The sequence below is a fragment of the Octodon degus genome, unplaced genomic scaffold, assembly GCF_000260255.1.
Source record: "Octodon degus isolate 3935 unplaced genomic scaffold, OctDeg1.0 scaffold00072, whole genome shotgun sequence".
NCBI lineage: Eukaryota > Metazoa > Chordata > Mammalia > Rodentia > Octodontidae > Octodon > Octodon degus.
The window spans coordinates 1,310,452-1,330,661 of NW_004524648.1; the positions used below are offsets into that span (position 1 = coordinate 1,310,452).

Here is a 20,210-nt window from a genome sequence, read left to right on the forward strand (position 1 = left end):
TGCCACAAGTTCAAGGCCACCTGGGCTACATAGTGATTTGAAGGACTGCCTAGACTACATAGCAAGACCTTGAGAGAAAGAGAGGTGAGGGGAAGAAGGGAGAAGAGAATCCACAGTTGTCCCTTGCTCGACTGAAGAACCTGTGAGGACCTGATTGGCCTTCTCTCTTTTATACCCAGAATATTTGGGAGTTTTTCCATAATTACACCTAACATGTTAGTAATTGTTCTGCATACAAATGGGAAATGCACTAATTCCCTCTCCGGAATGGAAGGCAAGTTTTCTTCGGGTTATGCCTATTCCTAGTTCATAACTTGAATGTCGGTTTAACAATACTTCAGAGCCAAAATTAAGTCCATCAACATTATATTACATTGAAGCATATTTGGTTTCTTTTCTTTTTTCTTTGGCGGAACCAGGGATTGAACTCAGGCCCTTGCACTTGCCAGCCAAGCACTTATTCTACAAGCCACCTCCCCAGCCCTGAAACATATTTGGAAAGAACTATTATAGTAACAGTCCTTTCTGAAGCTGATCATAGGGTTGTAGCTGGTATTTAGAACTACCTTTTACTGCCCATTCCATATTCCCTTGGCCTTCATCAAGCACCTCTGCAGGTCCTAGTTCTATTCCTGGTGGGGTGACCCAAACCTTCATTCCTGGTTCATACCCAGAATGTTTAGTATAGATCCTGTCACATGTGGGTACTTAGGAAACATTTGCATATAATAGCCTAATAGATGGTCAAAGCCTTCTTAAAAAGAAACACCTATCAAGGTTAAAAGAATGTGAGGTAATTAATTGATTAAATTAAGAAAAGGCATGGTGAGCTTGATTAATCATCTGTAAAGTTTCTCAAGTCCCAGAAGGAACAGATTGCTTGTGGGGGAATAGCAAGCAGATTTACCTAGGGCCTGGAGTTAAGGGTTAGGAAGTAATTGCCAGAAGTGTGGCAGTGACCTATAGGGAGGTTCAAGGTGGGGAGCTCAGAGGGAGAGGGCTGCCCAGAGTATGGAAAGCATTGAGATACAGTAGAATAGTGTTAGAATAGAGTTCAATCCCTGGTTCCACCAAAAAGAGAGAGAGAGAGACAGAGAGACAGAGACAGAGAGAGAGACAGAGAGAGACAGAGAGAGAGAGAGAGAGAGAAAGCATTGAGACAGAAGCAGATTCATCTTGTAGCAAGACCAAACCCAAGGGGAGTCTCTGTTATAACTTCTTTAGGAACCATTAGCCAGAGAGGGAAAAAGTAGCAAAGACTAGGTTTCTTTCTATGGAGTTTTTCTTCTCCTTGGGGGTGTCTCTTCATCCTCCTCCTCTATCAGAGAAGAGGGGTGGGAATTCTGCCTTCCTGCATGCTATAGGTAATGGGGTTGGGGGTATGTATTTCTATCCTGATTCAGGGAATCTCTTGATCCATTTGATGTCACTGTGACTATCTGCTCACTAGAACAGTAACTTTACCTTGTTCTGCCTGAATCCCAAAATCCAGAACAACACAGGGTATATGCAGTAGGCACTTAGTAAATATTTGCTGAATTGAATGTTAACTGAATATGTTGAATGCTACACCTCAGAAAATCCCTACCCAGGGCCGGGGAGATGGCTCAGTAGAATAAACACTTCCCTGGCAAGTGCAAGGGTCTGAGTTCAATCCCTGGTTCCGCAGGGGAAAAAAAAAAAAAAAAAGAAAGAAAGAAAAAAGAAAAGAAAATCCCTAACCAAAGTATGTAAAATTAAAATCAAGTTGATAAAAACACTTGAACATAAACCTTGAAGGTGGCCACCCAGCCCTGGCTGTCTGGAAGGCAAATAAAAATGGCTTAGAGCAGCTAGAGCCTGAAACTCAGTACTCTTCATCCAGAACTAACTGGCAGTGTGGAAACACTGTGGATATTTGCTGAGTGAGATAGACGGAGGACTTTCATCCCCAGGGGCTGAGCTTGTAGCCTCCCCTGCTGGTTTAGTAAGTGAGGGCCCCAGCGCCTGTGTTCCAGGTTTCAGACCAGCTGAAGCCAGCCAGACCTGAAAGGCTTGTGTTGGCAGTGCCAGTATCCGCCCCAACCCCTGCCAATGTGGGTGGCTGTTCTCAGAGAACTCTGCAGGGAAAGCAGGATTGGACTGTAGCCGGAGCAACCACTGCCTATAGCTTGCTTTCTGCAACGCCCTTGCCCTTACTGTTGAGAATGCACCTTGCTGAAACAGCAGAGCTCTGAGAAAAGAGTTGTTTCTTTCCACGGGGGAGCAGTTCAAGAAAAGCAAGCTGCGCCGCTCTACCCAGGGAAGACCAGGTTTTTCTCTGGGTTTGTTCAAAATCTCCAATCTCAGGAAATTCAGGTGGGTAGAAAAATACCATAGTGGGAATTTTCTTGGCATTACTCTTATGAGGAGACCTGGGATAAGATTTCCATGGGGTCTTATTTACTGGTGCTCAAGACACCATTAGCATAAAGTAAAGCTACCTCCCATACCTTATTATGAAAGGGCTGGTGGACAAGGCAATTGTGATTTAATACAGGATTTTATTACTGATAATATGTACTAATGGCATGCTTGTCCAAGACCTTAGGTCCTTGGGCCTCTCCAGAGCCCTGTAGAATGCCGCATGTCTGTGATTAGGTCTAAGAATCTTTTCGGAGACTAGGTCTTTAACAGGTACTGCTGGAGAGAGGCCAGGCCTTGCCTCCACCAGGTGGCCTACTTCTCAGATTGAGCCTAGTACCTTAGTGCTGAGTAAAATATTGTACCAGTTTCAACAGCCAGGTGAACATTCCAGGCCACTCCCTAAGCCTAGGCTGTGTGCCAGACACTGGCTTCCCATCTTGCCTGAGTCTGGCTTCCAAAGCTCTCAGTAGTGGTAAGCAGAGTACTACCCCGCTGGGTAGAGTGAATAGAGGGGAGGGATACCAGCTAATTTATTGAACATTTGTTGAGCCCAAGAATCTCACTAAATCTTTGATATGTACTATGTCTGTGTGTGTGTGTGTGTGTGTGTGTGTGCGCGCGTGTGTGTATGCCAGGAATCAAACTCAGGACCTTATTTTTTCCAGGTCGGTAGGTGCACACTTAGCTATATCCCCAGCCCTACACTGTCTTTTTAACTTCATAAACAATGTAAGCAAAAGCTCTGAGAGGTTTAGTAAATTGCCTATGGACACTGCCAGGAGCTGGCAGGTTCGACTGACAGTAATGTACAGGCTCCTGTATTGCCTTGTCTTCACCAGAATGGACCTGCTTTTACTGCTGTACTTCTCACTGCATGCATATTCCACAGCTCCTCTATTCCCTTGGGCCTTTCTCTGGTGTGAACACACTGGCTTTCCCAGTAATGAAATAGCTTACCTTTTGGAACTTTTTTTTTTTTTTTTGAGGTAGTGTTTTATTATACAGTTCAGGCTGGCCTTGAATTCACTATGTAGCTCAGGCTAGCCTCGAATTTAACAACGATCCTCCTGACTCAACCTCCTAAGTGTTAGGATTACAGGTGTGCACCACCACACCTGGCTACCTCTTGAAGTCTTTAATAAAACTGTTGGAAAAGCCTCACCATCACCAGATCTTCCCTTCTACTTCCAGTTCTCAGCTACCCCATCCTTTTTTAAAAGGAGACTTACTCAGGTGGGTGTGTGTGTGTGTGTGTGTGTGTGTGTGTGTGTGTATATATATATATATATATACACATATACACATGCTTGCATGCATGATGGACACAGGTCACTGCTCTGAGAATAGATGTATATGCAGGGCCAACTGATTGGCAGTGCCCCACATTGCCTTCTCTAAGAAGAAAACAGCTGATGGGAACAATGGCATGGAGTAGTATGATTGCTATCTGTTAACCAGTACTGTTAGCATTTTGTCCTGCGATCCGTTCATCCCATCAACTAGCACAGACCAACATGGGACTCAGGTGGCCTGGATCTGGACTTTGGGGTCAGAAGTGACTGGGGAAGTGGCCCGTGCTTGGCTGTTTGCATAGAAATGAGGCTGGGCTGAAACCTGAATAAGGAAAGAGTGAAGGACTATTCAAATTGATACCTAGTGCTGTGTGCCTGGGACTTGTCAGGAATTGCATCTCATACAGGACCATACTTTTTCTTCCTCTATACCCTTAGTCATTCAGTGCTAGCACAGGTTGTTTCCTTCTCTCTCCTCTGACCCCATTACTCTGTCTCCATTTCATACAAACTTGTTCCAATTCAGTTAGGCTGTATCTGTCTCCCAGACCTCAACTACTGCCTCTGTCTTCAGAATGATTGTACATCTTGTGGCCAGTTTCCCTCCTTCCTTTAGAGTCTGCTCCCTACCAGGAAGCCCCTCACCCTAGGAATGTGAATAAACCATTTCCTCTGTCCTCTGAGCTCCAGAGGATTCCCTGTGTGGTATTCTTCATTTCTTGTCTCTGAGCTTTCATTGGCAGACCCTCTCAGCCTGACCCACCCTTGGCTGCTACAGAATTGTGCTTCCCACCCTTCAGTCTCCTCTGAAGGTGAGACATGCATAACTAGAGTTTCCTGGTTTGGGAAAACACATTAGTCTGAGTTAAATTTCTTGTAGCCAGTTCTGGTGACTTGGCTCATTAAAGATGATAATTAACCCATTGCTAATTGACCTCAGAAACCAGCCAGGCAGCCTGTAGTTTACCAGCCTTGGTGGTGGATTTGGATGCTATTTTAAGGTTTCTTAGTCTCAGCGAGACTTCACTTTCCTGTCTGTATCTTATTTGCTCTAAGCACATTCTGTAAAATTAACAAGCTATAAAGTTTGATTGAAGGTTTCAACAAATGTGAGAATAATTGACTCCATTTAGAGAAACATGAAAACCAACCTGTAAACTTCAGTATGTAAGAGAAAATCCATGTGATTTTGCTCTTTAACCAAAAGAGCAGTAGCAAGCTGAACTTCTTAAGACCAGAAGAAAAGAACTGGCTGGCTGATAGTGCAAGTATTTTTTTGTTTTTTGGGTTTGTTTTGTTTTGTTTTGTTTTGTTTTTGCAGAACCAAGGATTGAACTCAGGCCCTTGTGCTTGCCAGAGAAGCACTTATTCCACTGAGCCATCTCCCTGGCCCAATAGTGCAAGTTTAAACTCTGATTCTCAGTGGGCCGTGGTGACCATGCCTGTAATTCCAGCATTCAGGAGGCTGAGGCAGGAGGAGTGCTGTGAGTTTGAGGCCAGCCTGACCTGCATAGTGAAACCCTGTCTCAAGAAGACAAAATAGGGGAGATGGCTCTTCCCAGGCAAGCACAAGGGTCTGAGTTCAATCCCCGGTTCCACAAAAAAAAAAAAATAAATAAAAAAAGAGCAATAATAATAAATTCTGTTCTTCCAAACTAAACAGGAACCAGTAAAAATGATGTGAGTCTCTCATTCCCTAGAGTGAATCCAGAGACCTGATTCAGCTTTCTAACCCCTCCTCATATTCTCCAGATTTGGGGTTTGTCTCTTCCCCATGGCTGTTCAGAGGTGTAAATCATGCCATTCTGCAAGCATCTGTGCGCAGTGCCTACTGTTGAGCTCATTTTCTCTTTCATTCTTTCCCACCTTTCATGAGGCAGCTTAAGTTTCCTTTTCTGTTCCTCCCTGGGCATCTCTGCCTATGCTGGGTTTTCCCTTGTGGACTGGTTGTGGAGAGTCATCAATTTTCAAAGAACGCCATTCTTCCTTACTTACCCACCTCTTCACCTAAGATGCCCCAGGGTGTAGGTGGTAGGCCAGTCTTTTCTTGGCCTAGAGGTTTCTTCCAGAGTTTGAAGAAACTTCTCCTGGGCTCCATCCCCACTCACCCATTGCCTGTACACAGTATCTCTCTTGAAGGAACTTAGCCTAAAACAAGCCAGGGAACCAGTATCACCTCTCAACATCAAATTTTCAGTTTTTCTTTCTGCTTAGTGCTGTGCTGGTGGACTCCATTAGGGTGATAACTGGTGCCCTGAAGCTCAAGGTTTCAGTTCCTGCCTGTGAGGCATGCTGCCTCAGATCTTCAGGGGAAGAGAAAGGGGCTTTCTTTGGGCATCTTTCTTTTAGCTATTCCCTGACCTAAAGCCCCAGTGTTCTTTTCAAGGCCAGAATGATTCATTTGAGGCATTTTGCCCCATTAACATTGGAGTTCTTGATAATCTGTGACGTGTCTGTCTCAGACAACCAGGACTGCCACCAAGAAGGTACACTAAGAAGGTTCCCATGGTATTCTCCAACAAGCAGCCCTTTACCCACTAGTAGCCCTAGTCTAGCCCCACCTATCACAGCCCAGAAAGGAAGCTGCTTCTGCCCAGCTCTTTCTTCTCTGGCAACTCTAGGAATTGCCCAAGTTATAATCTACAAACCATTTACATTCTTTGCTTTTCATTGATACGGAATGGAAAAAATGTACTTATGAGCAGAATTATTATGAGGGCTATGTCATAAACTTTATTCGGACTCCTTCCTCTTGTTCCAAGTGGGCAACCTAGCTTTAACCTTTCTGCTACCAGGAAGTCTTCCTTTACCAAAAAAAGGCAATTATGGGGTTTTGTTTGTTTGTTTGTTGCTTTTTTGAGACAGGATCTCACTCACTGTAGTTCCAGGTGGCCTTGAAGTCACCATGTAGCCCAGGAAGGCCTCATCCTGAGTGCTGGGTTTAGAAGTGTGTGCCACCCTTCCTGACCTTGAGAATTAGTGCTTTTTTTTTTTTTTTTTTTTTTTTTTTTTTTTTTTTTTTTTTTTTGTCTTTTGTCTTTTTGAGGTAGCGTCTCATTGCGTAGTTCAGGCTGGTCTTGAGTCACTTTGTAGCCCAGGCTGATACTGAATTCACAACGATCCTCTTGCCTCAGTATTGCCTCAGCATCCCTAGTACTGAGATTACAGACATGTGCCACATATGGGGCTATAAGTTTGCTTTTTAAAGATGATTGAAGATGGTCTTTGAAATGCGCTTTCCATCTTGATGTCCGTTAACCTGTTAAATTGTTTTTGTTCCTTTTGTTTTGTGCAAGGTGTTTTATTTTGTTTTGTTTTGCTTTGCTTTCTTGCCCTGATTCAAAGGCTAGAGGGTTTGTGCAATAGAACATTCACAAGAGCTCCTAAAGTGCTCCAGGATCTAGAGAGCTGTAGTTTTCTCCCTTTGTGAGTTTATTCCCCCTTCCTTAAAGTAGAATGATCTTGGGGCTGGTGAGATGGCTCAGTAGTCTAAAGCACCTACTTAGAACAAGCTTAGCAAAGCACAGGGACCACGGTTCAATACCCCAGCACCACATGCCAGCCAGCCCCGCCCCCTGGTGGGCTGAGCTGGCCACACACACACACACACAAACACACACAAATAATTTTTTTAAAATTAAAAATAAAATAAATAAATAAAGTAGAATGATCTCGCAGTGGACCGAAGATAAGTGGTTTCCCTGTGTTCCTGCGCAAGACCTAGATGGCCTGCCTCTCAGATTCTCCAGTTCCTAAATATCTTCAACTCCATATTTCTCACTGTTGTGGTGCATTTTATTTATTTATTTATTTATTGTGGAACTGGGGATTGAACTCAGGCCCTTGCGCTTGCCAGGGAAGCGCGTATTCCACTAAACTATCTCCCCAGCCCCTATAATACATTTTAGAAGCCCACAAAAACTGCACAACCTTGACTGTTCATACCAGTTGGATTGCAAATGAGAGAAGACTTTTCTTTCAAAAGACTGGGTGACTTAGCACTCTTCAAACAGTATTGTTTTCAGACCTCTTAGAACTGGTTCAAGAGGGGCTGGGGAAATAGCTCAGTGGAACGAGTGTTTCCCTGGCAAGTGCAAGGGCCTGAGTTCAATTCCCGGTTGTGCAAGAAACAAACAAACAAAAAAGAACTGGCTCAAGAGACTCCAGGGGATCAAAGACCTTTTTTTGTCAGTCTGACAGGAGCATCCTTACCCTAGGGAAAGGACTAATGGCAGTAGTAGATAAAATCCCCAAGGAAACAAACTTCCTTCTAAAGACATGGAAATGAAAAAGGGGGGGGGGGGTCCCTGTCTGCTCTTCTAACCATGTGTTGGACATTTCCCCTGATCCTGTAAGGATATGCCGCAGGCAGGCTCAGGATGTCTGCATCCCTGGGTCCTGCTGTGCCCTGGAAATCCCCATCTCCAGGAATCCCACGTCTACACATGTAGCCTTTCTCCCTCTTGGCCAAGAATCATACTTTCTTCCTGAGCTATGCAGCATATCATCCTGGTGTTCCCACCTGTTTGTCAGTGTACACCCTCTACCTCTCCTGGACAGATTTCTGGTGTAAGCTCAGCAAGTTTCTGTGGACCTCTCACCATCCAGGTGAGCCAAGGACCATCACTAACTGCTTCTCTGTTAGTGACCTCACCCATCACCTCCACCTCCTCTCCATTTAGTGGCAACAGCCTCATGCCAAAAAGGAAAAGTCTTGGACCCATTACATAATTCTCTATAGTGCGAGCAGTAGCTGGGGCATAAGGTCAGAGGTCATAGTAGGGTCAGGTGGCTGACACACACTGTAACGACAAGGTGGTTAAAATTAGACCACAGAGAGGAAACTGGCAGTCTTGTGGAAATGCAGAAGTTTCCTCTGCAAGTGAGAGGCTGGGGATGCAGGGAGGCCACTGTGCGTGCTGCCTGCCAGGCTATTACTCATTTCGGCTCTGTTCTTTAATGCCTTCTAGCTCCTGCTTCTGTATTCTAGCCTTCCTCATCACATGTTTGAATGCACGCAATGGGACCGTGGTTACCTGCCCTAGGCCAAGCAAGCTTCCTTCCTTCTTTAAGAAGATAAGCCCAGGGCCAGGCGCCTCAAGCTCCAGAGACTATCCTTTTCTCTAAACCTCTTCTGGGTAGGTGAGAACTTTGTAGGTCAGCCTCTTGCACAGAGGTAGTCAAGGTATTTAGCCTGAGATGCCAGACAGTAGTATAGTAGTAACAGGATCATTAGTGAGGGGTGGCTAACCACATGAGAAGATGGTAGAAAATGAAGGACAAAGGCCAGCCAAATAGCTCAGCAGATTAAAGTGCCTGCAAGCAGGTGCAGGGGCTGGGGGTTCAATCCCCAGGCCTGCCATGTCGGCCGAGTCCCCAGGGCGCACTGAGATGGTGATTGAGACTAGGTGTGGTGGCGCACACCTATAATCCCAGCTCTTGGGAGGATATAAACAGGTGGATTACTATGAGTCCTTTCTAGAAGCGAGACCCTGAACATCCTGTAGACCCTTCCCTAAAATACAAAAAAAAAGAAAGAAAGAAAAAAAAAGAGAGAGAGAGAGAAAATGAAGGACAAAAGTGACTAGTGTATGTCGCAGTTTCCTAGGCCAGCCACTGGCAGAGTAGTGCTCATTTCCACAGTGTACTGCAGAAAATAGATTATGCCTGTTTCATTTATTCCTGTGGATACTGAACTAAATTCCCATTGCCTTTTCTGTGAGCCTACTGTGTACACAGCTTGTCCTTATAGCCCTTGCTGTAAAGTATGAAAAGTATGAGCTATAGCCTTCGTCACCCAAGGGGTTGTTATCCAGATGAGGTAAGTAGCATGTGTACCCATAAAACCATGAGCCTACAGTCAGTCTCTATCTTAAAGTCTTTCACTGCATGATGCAACAGATCAGTCCCTTTCACATTCAGAAATGGGGAGTTGTTTGGGGGCCAGGCATTCAGTGTGAGCTGGAATCACTGATGATGAAAGGCCTACCTCCTGTGGCCTATCTGGCTACCACAGTATGTTTCCTATATGGATTAACCATCAGCTTCTGAGTGCAGATCAAGCAGGGCCCTCGCCATGACAAGTGCCCCATTAGTAGGGAAAACAAGTCTTCAGAGTCCAAGGAGGAAGAGAGGGGCACCAGAGAGCAGGAATGGAGGAAGCTATAAGTAACACAGGTAGGGCTAGAGGTAAGAGCATGTGTGTATAGTCTGTCTATGGACACTTAATGAAACGATGACAAATTTGATGATTGCGCAAGGCATTGAATTTCTTTTTTCTTTTCTTTTTTTTTTTTTTTTTTTTTTTTTGGAACCAGGGATTGAACTCAGGCCCTTGAGCTTGCCAGGCAAGCGGTTATTCTATTGAGCCATCTCCCCAGCCCCCAGTGAATTTCATATTAGCTAAACCATCCCCAACTTGTATGAAAGCAACAGTGTGTGCTCATGTGGTCATGTGAGAGCAATGATTTGAACCTGGCAAGTGTAAAGCTTGGGTGAAATACTACCTGACCCTACTCTCTTAAAATGTGAGAAGCTCTTAAGTTGGACAGGAACCTATCAGAGGGAGCCCAGAGTGACCTGGTCAAAATGAAACAACCAAGAGAGCCCTCATCATTCATATTGCACCTAGACTGCAAGTTCTTCCAGTGAGATCTGGAGCTAGATTGGGAGAAGAGTAGAGAGGAACACCAAGGGGTGCCAGAAAGTGGCATTCTGTGACAACCAGTATTCTGCACTGTCCTCCTCCAATACTGATTATATTCCAAACTTAGAAGAACTTAATTTATTATTTGGGGCATTGTCTACTGCCCCAGGGATGACCTAAGGAGCAACCTTGGCAGCTTCCTTTGAAAGGAGACCTTGGTGTCAGCCCTCACTCACCTCTTTACACACATATGCTCCTGTTCACTCACTCTCCCTTCCTTCCCAGTACCTTTGACACACTTCTCATGTGCCCCACAGCCAGCAGTGTCTCAGATTCATCTTCCTCTTCAGAAAATGCTGTTTTTCTTCTCTCCCTCTTGCCCTGTAGGTTATTGCAGCCGACTGCAAAAGGGTCACGGTGCTGAAGTATTTTCTGGAAGCCCTTTGTGGACAAGAAGAGCCTCTGCTGGCATTCAAGGGTGGAAAATATGTGTCAGTGGCACCCGTCCCAGACACCATGGGAAAGGAAATGGGAAGCCAAGAGGGAAAACAACTGGAAGATGAGGTACTATGCGGGAAGAGCCCCCTGTGGCAAAGAGAAGGCTCTGGTCCCCCCTGCCCATGGCTGCAGTGTCTACTCAGGGTTATTTATAACCTCTTAGAGCACTGCCTATGTTGACCTGTCAACCAGCTTCTCAAGAGTACACTCTGCTGGTGTCCCTTCCTACTAGTCCACTCCAGTGCCTCCATCTAACTGTGCTAAATGTTCCAGATGCTTCTTTTTAATGTTGCATTGGAAGAGAAGGAAAAGAAAGAGTTTTAATAATGTACAGCTCTGGAGGCTTAGGAAAGGGAGGGGAGGGGGTGTTAGGGTTCAGGCTGAGGATCAAGTTTATAGATGTGCAGATCTTAGCGCAGCACAGGCCTGAACTCCAGCCTCAAGCACACGTACAGGAAGAGCTGACATTGCTGGCCCTGTGTGGAAAATCACCCCTCCCCTGGCCTATTCTCCCTCCCTTGCTCCCTCCCTCCTGCACATCCTGATGTGATTAAGGAATTCTCATTTTGTTTGTTTGCCCTTGGTTATTCCTGTAGCCCTTGCTTCACTCCAGACTCTGTGTGTGTGTGTGTGTGTGTGTGTGTGTGTGTGTGTGTGTGTTTACACGTGTGTGTACAAGTCTGTGTACCCACCATTGCAAACCTCACTGGCAGTTGCCCTGCTATGCATATATATCTTTCTGGGGTTGATAGTTGATGTGGGTCTGTGTATGCTGAGTTTTTATGTCATTTTAACTGAATGCTGCTGCTAGCTCTCTTGCTGTCTGGGGATTCTAAGTAAATATGTAGGTGTCAGAATATGTGTGCATTTAGCATCACTGCCAGCTTCCCTGCTGTGTGTTTGAGTGAAACATTGGGTGTGCGTATACCTCACTTTTGCCTGAAGTTTGATTCCTTAATTTTACTCCACAGTGTGAAAGATAATAGGAACTTAGGTGGGAAGGAACATGAGAATAAGAGAAGATACGGAAACAAACCTAGCCAGAGTTCAGGTCACCCATAGGCCAACACAGTCATTTGGCCCACAGCAGTCTCAAGCGCCTGGCTGAGCAGGGTGGGGTACAAGGATGAAATCAGCAACAGGCCAAGGAAGCCAGATGTCAGCTGGAAGCTGTCGTTTGGGATCTGAGGCAATGATAGAGTAGCCACCTTTGGAACAGAGTCTTCAGAGCAGCAGAGTCTTGGACTGGCTTTATTAGGATAGCTGGAGAACCCACCCCACCCCTGATGACACAGAGCTCTGCTTCCAGGACAAAGGTGGTTCCAGAGATACAGCTGAGCCCGTGATTCCTGATGAAACCTGGGCAGAAAATCATGGGAAAGAATGAGCTGTCTGTATGAAAGAAGACAGTGGAGTTACTAAAGTCATGGAGGTGTCCAAGTTTTGGGTGGGCAAAGTAGTGCCACCACAGCTCTGGGCACTGTATCTGGTGTAGGTATAGCACTGTATCTGAAGTAGGTATAGCACCTTGATCTGTTATCTCATCCATACTGGAAAACTGAGGCAGATAAGGAGGTCGTGGGGTAAGCAAGACCACCTCTCCAGCCTTTTCCATAAAAGATATCCTTAGGCCATTGGTACCTGTAGCACAAGCCCAGTTAGGCAAGGAGGGCCTCCTTCCCTCTTCCAAGGAACAAACTAGCTCTCTGGTCCCAGATATTGACTGTACCACACTCCCTCTTCAAACTTACTGAGCAGACAGAGGTTGTGACCCACGCCAGGCTGCCCACTTCTTCCTTTTCCCACGAACCTCCTGGGTTCCTTTATGTTAGTGGCCCCTGGGAAACCCTACTTACCCTAGTCTGTGTAATTTCATAACCCTTCACTTCCTCGTTTGCTGTGAGAGCTTCAAAAACCTCAGACAAGCTTCTATGACCGTCCTTTGACCTTAGTCGAGCTCCCTGAGGGCCCATGATAGGCCTGCATATCTCTAATCAGAGCATGAGGGACCACTGTTCCTCACAGGCCTGGCAGGCTTCTGTTCCACTTGCTGCTGTCCAGGTTAACCCCTTGAATAAGAAGTGTATGTACACAGTATCCCACTTTCCCATGACCAGAGGATGGCAAATGAGTGGTAACTGTGAACAGACCCTGAGACTTCTCAGCATAATGGTAGTTTTAGCTCATCTTCAGATCTCATATCTACTGCAAGACTTGAGTCACTGAAGCTGATAGGAAGAAGTAGGGGTAATGTTTCTTCAGAAATCCTTCTTTATGAACAGAACAAGTCTAGTTCCTTAGGCATGATACCAAACCACCCATCATTTTTCATCTCTGCTCTCCATCACCTACCCACCCACCCACTTTACTGAACACTTTACACCAAGAAAATCCCACTTATAGGAGAGAACAGTCTGCACCAAAAAGGTCTGGGCCTGGCAAAGCTGAGCTACTAAGGGCCAAATCTGGACTTTGTCTTGATTCAGGACCTCAACCCTGTGACCTGTAGATTTGTTCATTATGTTGATAAAAACAGACTTTGGAGTCAGACTTATTTGGGTTTGAGTTCCTGCTCTGTCCTTTATCATGTATGTAACCTTAGAGGTTATTTAACTCTAACCTCTAATTTGTTCATTTTTAAAAAGAAGGATGGTGATACCACCTAATTCATAGGCCATTCAAAAATGACAGTATATAACAGCAGTACTAACTATGGCAGCTGTTGCTATAGTTACTATCATCCTGTTAGAATCACAGGATTCTTCTGTTAAATCACTCCCCACGTACCACTGCTAAATAACCCTGTCCCTCAAAGGAAGCTCTCTTGGGCAGCTGCATGTTTTCTGTTGACCAAGGCCAAAAGTGAGATTGTAAAGAATGGAGCAGGGACCACCCAGAGAGTGATGGCTTCTGAGAGCTGAGGCTGCAGTAGGGAGGTACCATCCCTGGGGAAGGCATTACCAGCTTGGCAGGAGGCTGCTTAAGCTAGCCAGCCCCCTCCTACCCTGCCCAGGCCCTAGGAGGGCAGCTGAGCAAGGCCATGTCATGCAAATTCCTGTAATAAGACCCAAAAGTCTCCTTACCACCAGGCTGTGGCTTTAAAAAGAAATCAGGACAAGGTCTGCTGAGCTACAGCATCTGCTCCCAATGCTGTCAGGCCAAGGGAGCTTCCTTGCCTAACTCCCAGCTGTTGACCAGTTGATTCCTGTCAGCTCATTAACATGAATTAGATTAAAATTGGGTGGTTTAACTTTCTCTGTTGTTTACCCCTTGAGTCATTTGTGACTCCACAATGAAAATAGGCCCAGAGTTTGACTTTTATGAGTATGTTCAGGGGAGAAAAAGGAATGTGAGTATAAGCATGTAAGTGTACATGTGAGATTGTAAATGACTTATGGTGTGCCTGTGTCAGTAAAGAGCCATAGAGTATAAAAAGGAGCAATGTGAGGGAAAGCATGACTACCTCTGTACATGCCCCTTTTCCTGAACAAGGGAGGCACATACCATAGGGTCCTTGGCAAAGAATGGTCTCAGTCAGCATAGAGTGGGAACTTTAAGGACAGAGAGTGAGTTTCTTAAGTGCTGTGCCTCACAGTCTCCTCTTTCCCCTGCTTTACTCCACCACCCAAAGGAAGAAGACGTGGTGATTGAAGACTTCGAGGAAGATTCAGAAGCAGAAGGCAGCGGGGGTGAGGATGACATCAGGGAACTTCGGGCCAAGAAGTTGGCTCTAGCCAGGAAGATAGCCGAGCAGCAGCGTCGCCAAGAAAAGATCCAGGTAAGGACTGCCTGCAGAGGGCCATTCCCATGAGGGTAGTGGCTGTACATGAGGGAATATAGACAGGGAATAGAAGCAAGCAGGTAGGGGCCGGGGAGATAGCTCAGTTGAATAATCACTTGCCTGGCAAGCTCAAGGGCCTGAGTTCAATCCCCGGCTCCGCCAAAAAAAAAAAAAAAAAAAAAACAAGCAGGACCCTCTCAAGAAAGGTCTTGCAGTGTTCTCTCTAGCTATATTCCAGCGTTGTCTTACTGTACCATTACACTCTAGTAGCATATCTCCATGCCTGAAGTTTCCTTTATTGCAGGCTCCCAGGCAAAGACTGAAACTTCTTACTCTGTGAGATTCTACCAGTGACACTACACATAATCTTTCATGTAGTCTCAGGGCTTCAGAGTCTCCCTGCTCTGTACCAAGATACTCATGAAGAGAGTACCTGTTCTCAGGAGAAAAGAGAAAGTACCATAGTCACAGTGAGTTCCCAGTGTAATGGAAGAGCCCCTTCTAGACAGGGTACTCTCCACATCTTCCCAAAGAGGATCTGTCTCATCCCCAGGCAAGGGATTCCCCCACTGTAAGTCCTCTCAGGAACCTAAACCTCTTCCAGCAATCTTTCCTCTGGATTTCCCAGGCCCATCTCTTGCGTTCTACATCTACTTCTCCTTATCTAGAGCTCAAAGCAGACAAGAAGACCAGTCATGCTCTCCCTAAAAAAACAAAACAAAACTGCGTTAGTAAGTATTAAGTCATCCTCCTTAGCATCTCCAGGGATGCCTGTGGCCAGCTCTCCTTCAGCTTCCCCTCTCCTGAGCATAGGTATAGTATAGGTCATCAGACAAACCTGATTACAATCCAGGGTTCATCATTTAACTAGCTTTATGACACTGGAAAATTATTTAACTTTTGGAGCCTGTCTTCTCATCTACAAAGTGAGAGTGGTAGTATCATCTGCTTCTTGGTGGTGTTGTGAAGCCTGCTTCCGACAGAGCACAGTGCATGGCACACAGTTATTTCTCTGATAGTCCAAGTACCTGCTCTAGAAACAGGAATGAATACCCATTGGGATTTATCCTTCTTAGACATATTCATGTCTCCAGCCAGTGGAATCAAGTGTACAATTCCTCTGTCAGCCCATCTGCTATAGTGTGCCGGTCTGCTCAGCCCTCCCACCAGTCTGCATGTAAACTTCTGTGCAGCCCCCAAAGCAGCTTTATTCCCAAGCTTCTCTTCCTGTCCTTTTCTTCCTTATAATCAGTCTTCCTGAAAGTCCCATCCCTATTCACTGCTTCCATGTCTTGACTATCAACCCAATGGTTATAGGAATTTGTACCAGAAATCACCAAGGGCCCATCTTGGACCCCAAAGCCCCCTTCCTCCAGCTTCTTTCCTCTTACAAGTACAAATGAATGTATTTGTCTTCTCTCTGCTAACCAGACCCTGCCCCTTTCCTAGGCTTCCTCACTACCATACCACCATTTCATTTTCTTTTGTTTCTTCCTTTTCTATTTTTTCTTAGTCTCAGCAAGCTAAGTTGGTGTTTTGATTTCATAGATGGTTGTCAATGGAGCATAACCTTAAATTCCATCTTGGTTATTTACCACTCCTGTCCAATTTTTATCAAATCATATCTATTCACTCATTGATTTCCTCTTTTCATCCTTATTCCCATTGCCACAGCTTTCCTAGTTCAGAGACTTGCTTTGCTTGTAGCTGTGAAGCCCCTTGCACTTCACAACTTCAGGTATGCCATTGACCTTGTAGCATGTGAGTGGACCCTCTTGGAGTTCTGTAGTTCACAGTCTGGCCACCTGGCTCCTGCTTTACCCTTCTGCTGCTAGTGTGTTGTTCTGTCCCAAAAGAGCCAACAAGATAGTTCAGTGGTCCAAAGTACCTGCTTAGGCAAGCTTGGTGCAGGGACCGAGTTCCATCCATCACATGCTGCTCTAGCCCCACCCCCAGGGCTGAGCCAGCCACTAAAAAAAAAAAAAGAGCTACTTGCCTGCTCAGAAATCATCGATGCCTTTACTTGGCTAGTAAAATAAAGTCTTAATTTCTTCTATAGTATTGAAGGCTATCTGATTTGTCCCTGTCAGTTTTTCCAACTTCTCCCATCATCACATCCCCAGGCAAAACCTCCTTCGTGGTCTATGAGACAAAAATAGCATAGCAAAAATAAATAGATAAATAGATGTGTAGTACTTGTCAGAGTCCCTAGAGGCCTCAGAATGAATGACAGTGTGAACTAAGCACCCCAGCTAGTCACTGAGCCCCTCCTAGCTGGAGAATAGCACTAACTGTCCTCTGTACCCACTGTCCCTAAATATGTGCTACACTTTTTCCATTCGCTGGTCTTTGTTTTTTGTTTTTTGGGGTTTTTTTGCAGAAGCAGGGATTGAACTCAGGCCCTTGCACTTGCCAGGGAAACGCTTATTCCACTGAGTTATCTCCCTGCCCCTCGCTGGTCTTTGTGATACTGTCCCTCAAGCCAAACTATTCTTTTTCTGTTCCATATTTTCTGTTATCTGTTGAAATTCTATTCTTCCTTCAATCCTCAGGTGAAACTCCATCTCCTCAGTGAAGCCTTCCCTGATTCTCCCCAGGAGGAATTCATCTCTTTTCAGTGTTCCTGTAGTACTGATTTATTCTTCATTTGTGGAACTGCTATCATATCTCAAATTACAGTTATTTCAGGGCCCTCCACCCCATGGTACTATGAACTCCCTGGTCTCGGAAACTTCAGCTCAGTTTAACAAGTGGAGTTGAACATTAAGTATACTGGTGGCTTAGGGACACAGAAATGAACAAAAAATAATCATATCCTAGACTGTACCATGTAGTGGAAAGGCAGGTCTTAAGCAAGTGATTCAATATGTGAGCAAATGCTATTTAAAAAAAAATAAATAATAGAGCATGCTGTGGGAGCAAATGCTACATGAATCCACCCCACCCAGAATTCTGTATCCAGGTTGGCCTCTCTAGTAATATCCAGTACTCTAATAATTGGAGGCCTAATGTAAGACTTGACTTACATTAAACTGGCTGGCCCTGTTTGGGAGGTCTGTTCTCCCCATCATCTCCTTCAGAGAAAGCTGTTCAGGCCTTGGCCTTAAGGGCAGGCTCTAGGCTAGCAAAACTTGGGCTGATGTGGCCCCTTTAAGAACAGGCCCCACATGCACTGCTGCTGGCTGCCCTGCCTCCTGTCAGCCTCTTTCCTCCAGCCTCACAGCCACAGGAGGATTTCTCAGCAGAGGAAAAATTCCCCCTTTTCCTCTCACCCCCCCCCCAATGCCCGGGGCCCTTCACTTCCATAATTCTTCATTTTCCAGCCTTGAACGTAAGCCAGACACATCTGTCTGGCCATATGCGTGAACCCTGGAGTCTGTGCCGAGGTGGCTGTAAAACAGGGCCGGTGAAGGCCCTTCTGGGAGAGCACACACATGTGTGTGCCCTCGGGCCATTGGCTTCCTGCCCAGAACCACGGGGCTTCAGCTCGCCAAACCCATGTTAACCTTCTCTATTTTTCCTCTTTTTGTTTAATTTAAGGGGGGAAAATCCCAAGGAAAAGGTATAAATTGTCCTGGGAGTGGAGGAGAGGCTTCTAGTTAGAGAGGCCATTATTGTTGGCAGGTACCTAGGTCACACTAATACAATAAGGAAGAAAGGAGAATCAAAGATTGGAGAGATGGGCTGTAAATTACACTGCTCTAAACTCCACCAGTCTCCAGGGTGTTAACCTAGAGGTGTAAGGCAAGTCCCCAACTCCCAGTGCCTTTTACAGATGCTGCAAAACAGGAACCACACATGTTTGGGGAAGGGGATATGAAGATGGGGTTGAACAAAATACCCCTGGCCTCCAAAGTGGCTATAAAGTCCAAGTGAGATCTGGGGCTATAGCCACACCCCCCACTTCCCTGCTCCCACCTAAACCCCTGGGCTTCAGCTCATCTGTGAGGATGGGGGAGGTAAGGCCTGGCCTCCCTCTGAAGCCTGTCCCTCCCTGCTTCCGGCATTGCACAGAGGCTGGTGAATGAGGCCGACTAGAGGTCAGAAACGGGGTGTGGGGAGTGCTCAGGGCCTGTGCAGCTGGAGCTGCAGCGCCCAAGCAGGCCCCTAAATGTTGGGGGTGCCAAGTCCGCCCACCCAGGGCTTTGAGGCCACTCTTTCCAGCTCAGTCTAGGCTTTTCCTTGTTGCCTGAGACAGCTCTCCATATTGGGCTGGTTCTGCCCACCATACTGCTTTCTGCCTGAGTTCTTTTCATTCTTATTGCCTTCTTGGGAGGTATCTGGAGACCAAAACAGGGTACATGGTTTGCCTGGGAAATTGGTCAGAAGTGTTTCATTCCTGACCAGGCCCCCAGGGCCAGGCAGTCACTGAAAATCCTCCTCCAAGCATGAGGCGTGGCCTCTTGGCACCTAATACTGGCCCAGGCCTGTGAATATATCTACCCCCCCACCAAGGCTGTGCTGTGATTTGTGCTGCTGTCGGGCCGGGTCAGGTTTCCTGAGCCGTTGCAAACATCCCACCTGAAACATAACAGGCTCTTCCTCTGGCCATAGCTATTGTTTCCCCCTGCATTATGGCCATAGTCTTGCTCTGTAGCCAGCAATGACATGTGTTCTGAAAATAGCTCTCTCCCCTGTCCCCTTCCCGCCTACCCACCCTCCTGAAGATGCAGTCAGTCCTTTGTGGTGGCCCCAGGAGTTTTAGTCTAAATATAGCCACAGTTCATTCACACTGCCACCCAGCTTGGGAAGGGGGGGTCAATTCTGGAACAATGGGGTATGCACAGAGCCCCCCACACCTGTATGGAAAACTAGCGGAAGACAGACACTCAGCCCTGGCTCCTAGCTGTCGGAGGCAGGATGGGAGCCAGCACACTACCAGTCCAGGGGCACGTTCACGCCAGGGCAGGAAAGTACATCAGCTTGTGGAGCTGGGCACCACCCCAGCCTACTCCAGCTTCTCCACACATTGTCTCCTGTTTGCTGTAGCTGCTCCCACCTCACTGGCTCCCATAGCATCCACAGTGTCCTTCCTTCTCTCTCAGAATGGTCAGGCTCTTGACTGAAAAACCTTAACACTGCTGCTTGAGGCAAGCTCAGCAATGTCATGTTTAGCTCTGCTACTTCCTCCCCATAGGAAGAGGAATACTACTTTGGATTTTGCAAAACAAGCTTTTTCCATTAAAACACAATCAGAGGCCGGGGAGATGGCTCAGTGGAATAAGTGCTTCCCTGGCAAGCGCAAGGGCCTGAGTTCAATCCCTGGCTCCGCCAAAAAAAAAAAAAAAAAAAAAAAGTAACATGCTCTTTGGGGCTGAGGAGATGGCTCAGTGGAATAAGCACTTCCCTGGCAACCACAAGGGCCTGAGTTCGATCCCTGGTTCTGAAAAAAAAAAAATTACAAAACACAATCAGATTACCTTGAAGGGCTCTTCAGCTCCGAGATTCTGTAATTTAGTTCATTGAACTCCTATAATACATCAAGCTCTATAGGTATTATAAAAGAAACTCCCAAGTAGGCAATTCTCTTTCAACACCTTACAATCTAGTTTGAAAATAAAATCAATCCTAAAAAAAAAAAAAAAAAGATCAATCCTTATACACAAGA

The 20,210-nt window shown here is 46.0% G+C and overlaps 1 protein-coding gene across 1 annotated transcript in view; it reads left to right on the top strand.

Annotated features, from left to right (window-relative positions):
- Positions 1-20,210, top strand: part of Smg6 (SMG6, nonsense mediated mRNA decay factor) — a 284,260-nt gene that overhangs the window by 247,794 nt on the left and 16,256 nt on the right. Inside the window, exons 10-11 of the mRNA XM_023719819.1 lie at positions 10,711-10,887; positions 14,453-14,599. Of these exons, the coding sequence (XP_023575587.1) occupies positions 10,711-10,887; positions 14,453-14,599 (324 nt within the window). The remainder of the gene's footprint in view (positions 1-10,710; positions 10,888-14,452; positions 14,600-20,210) is intronic.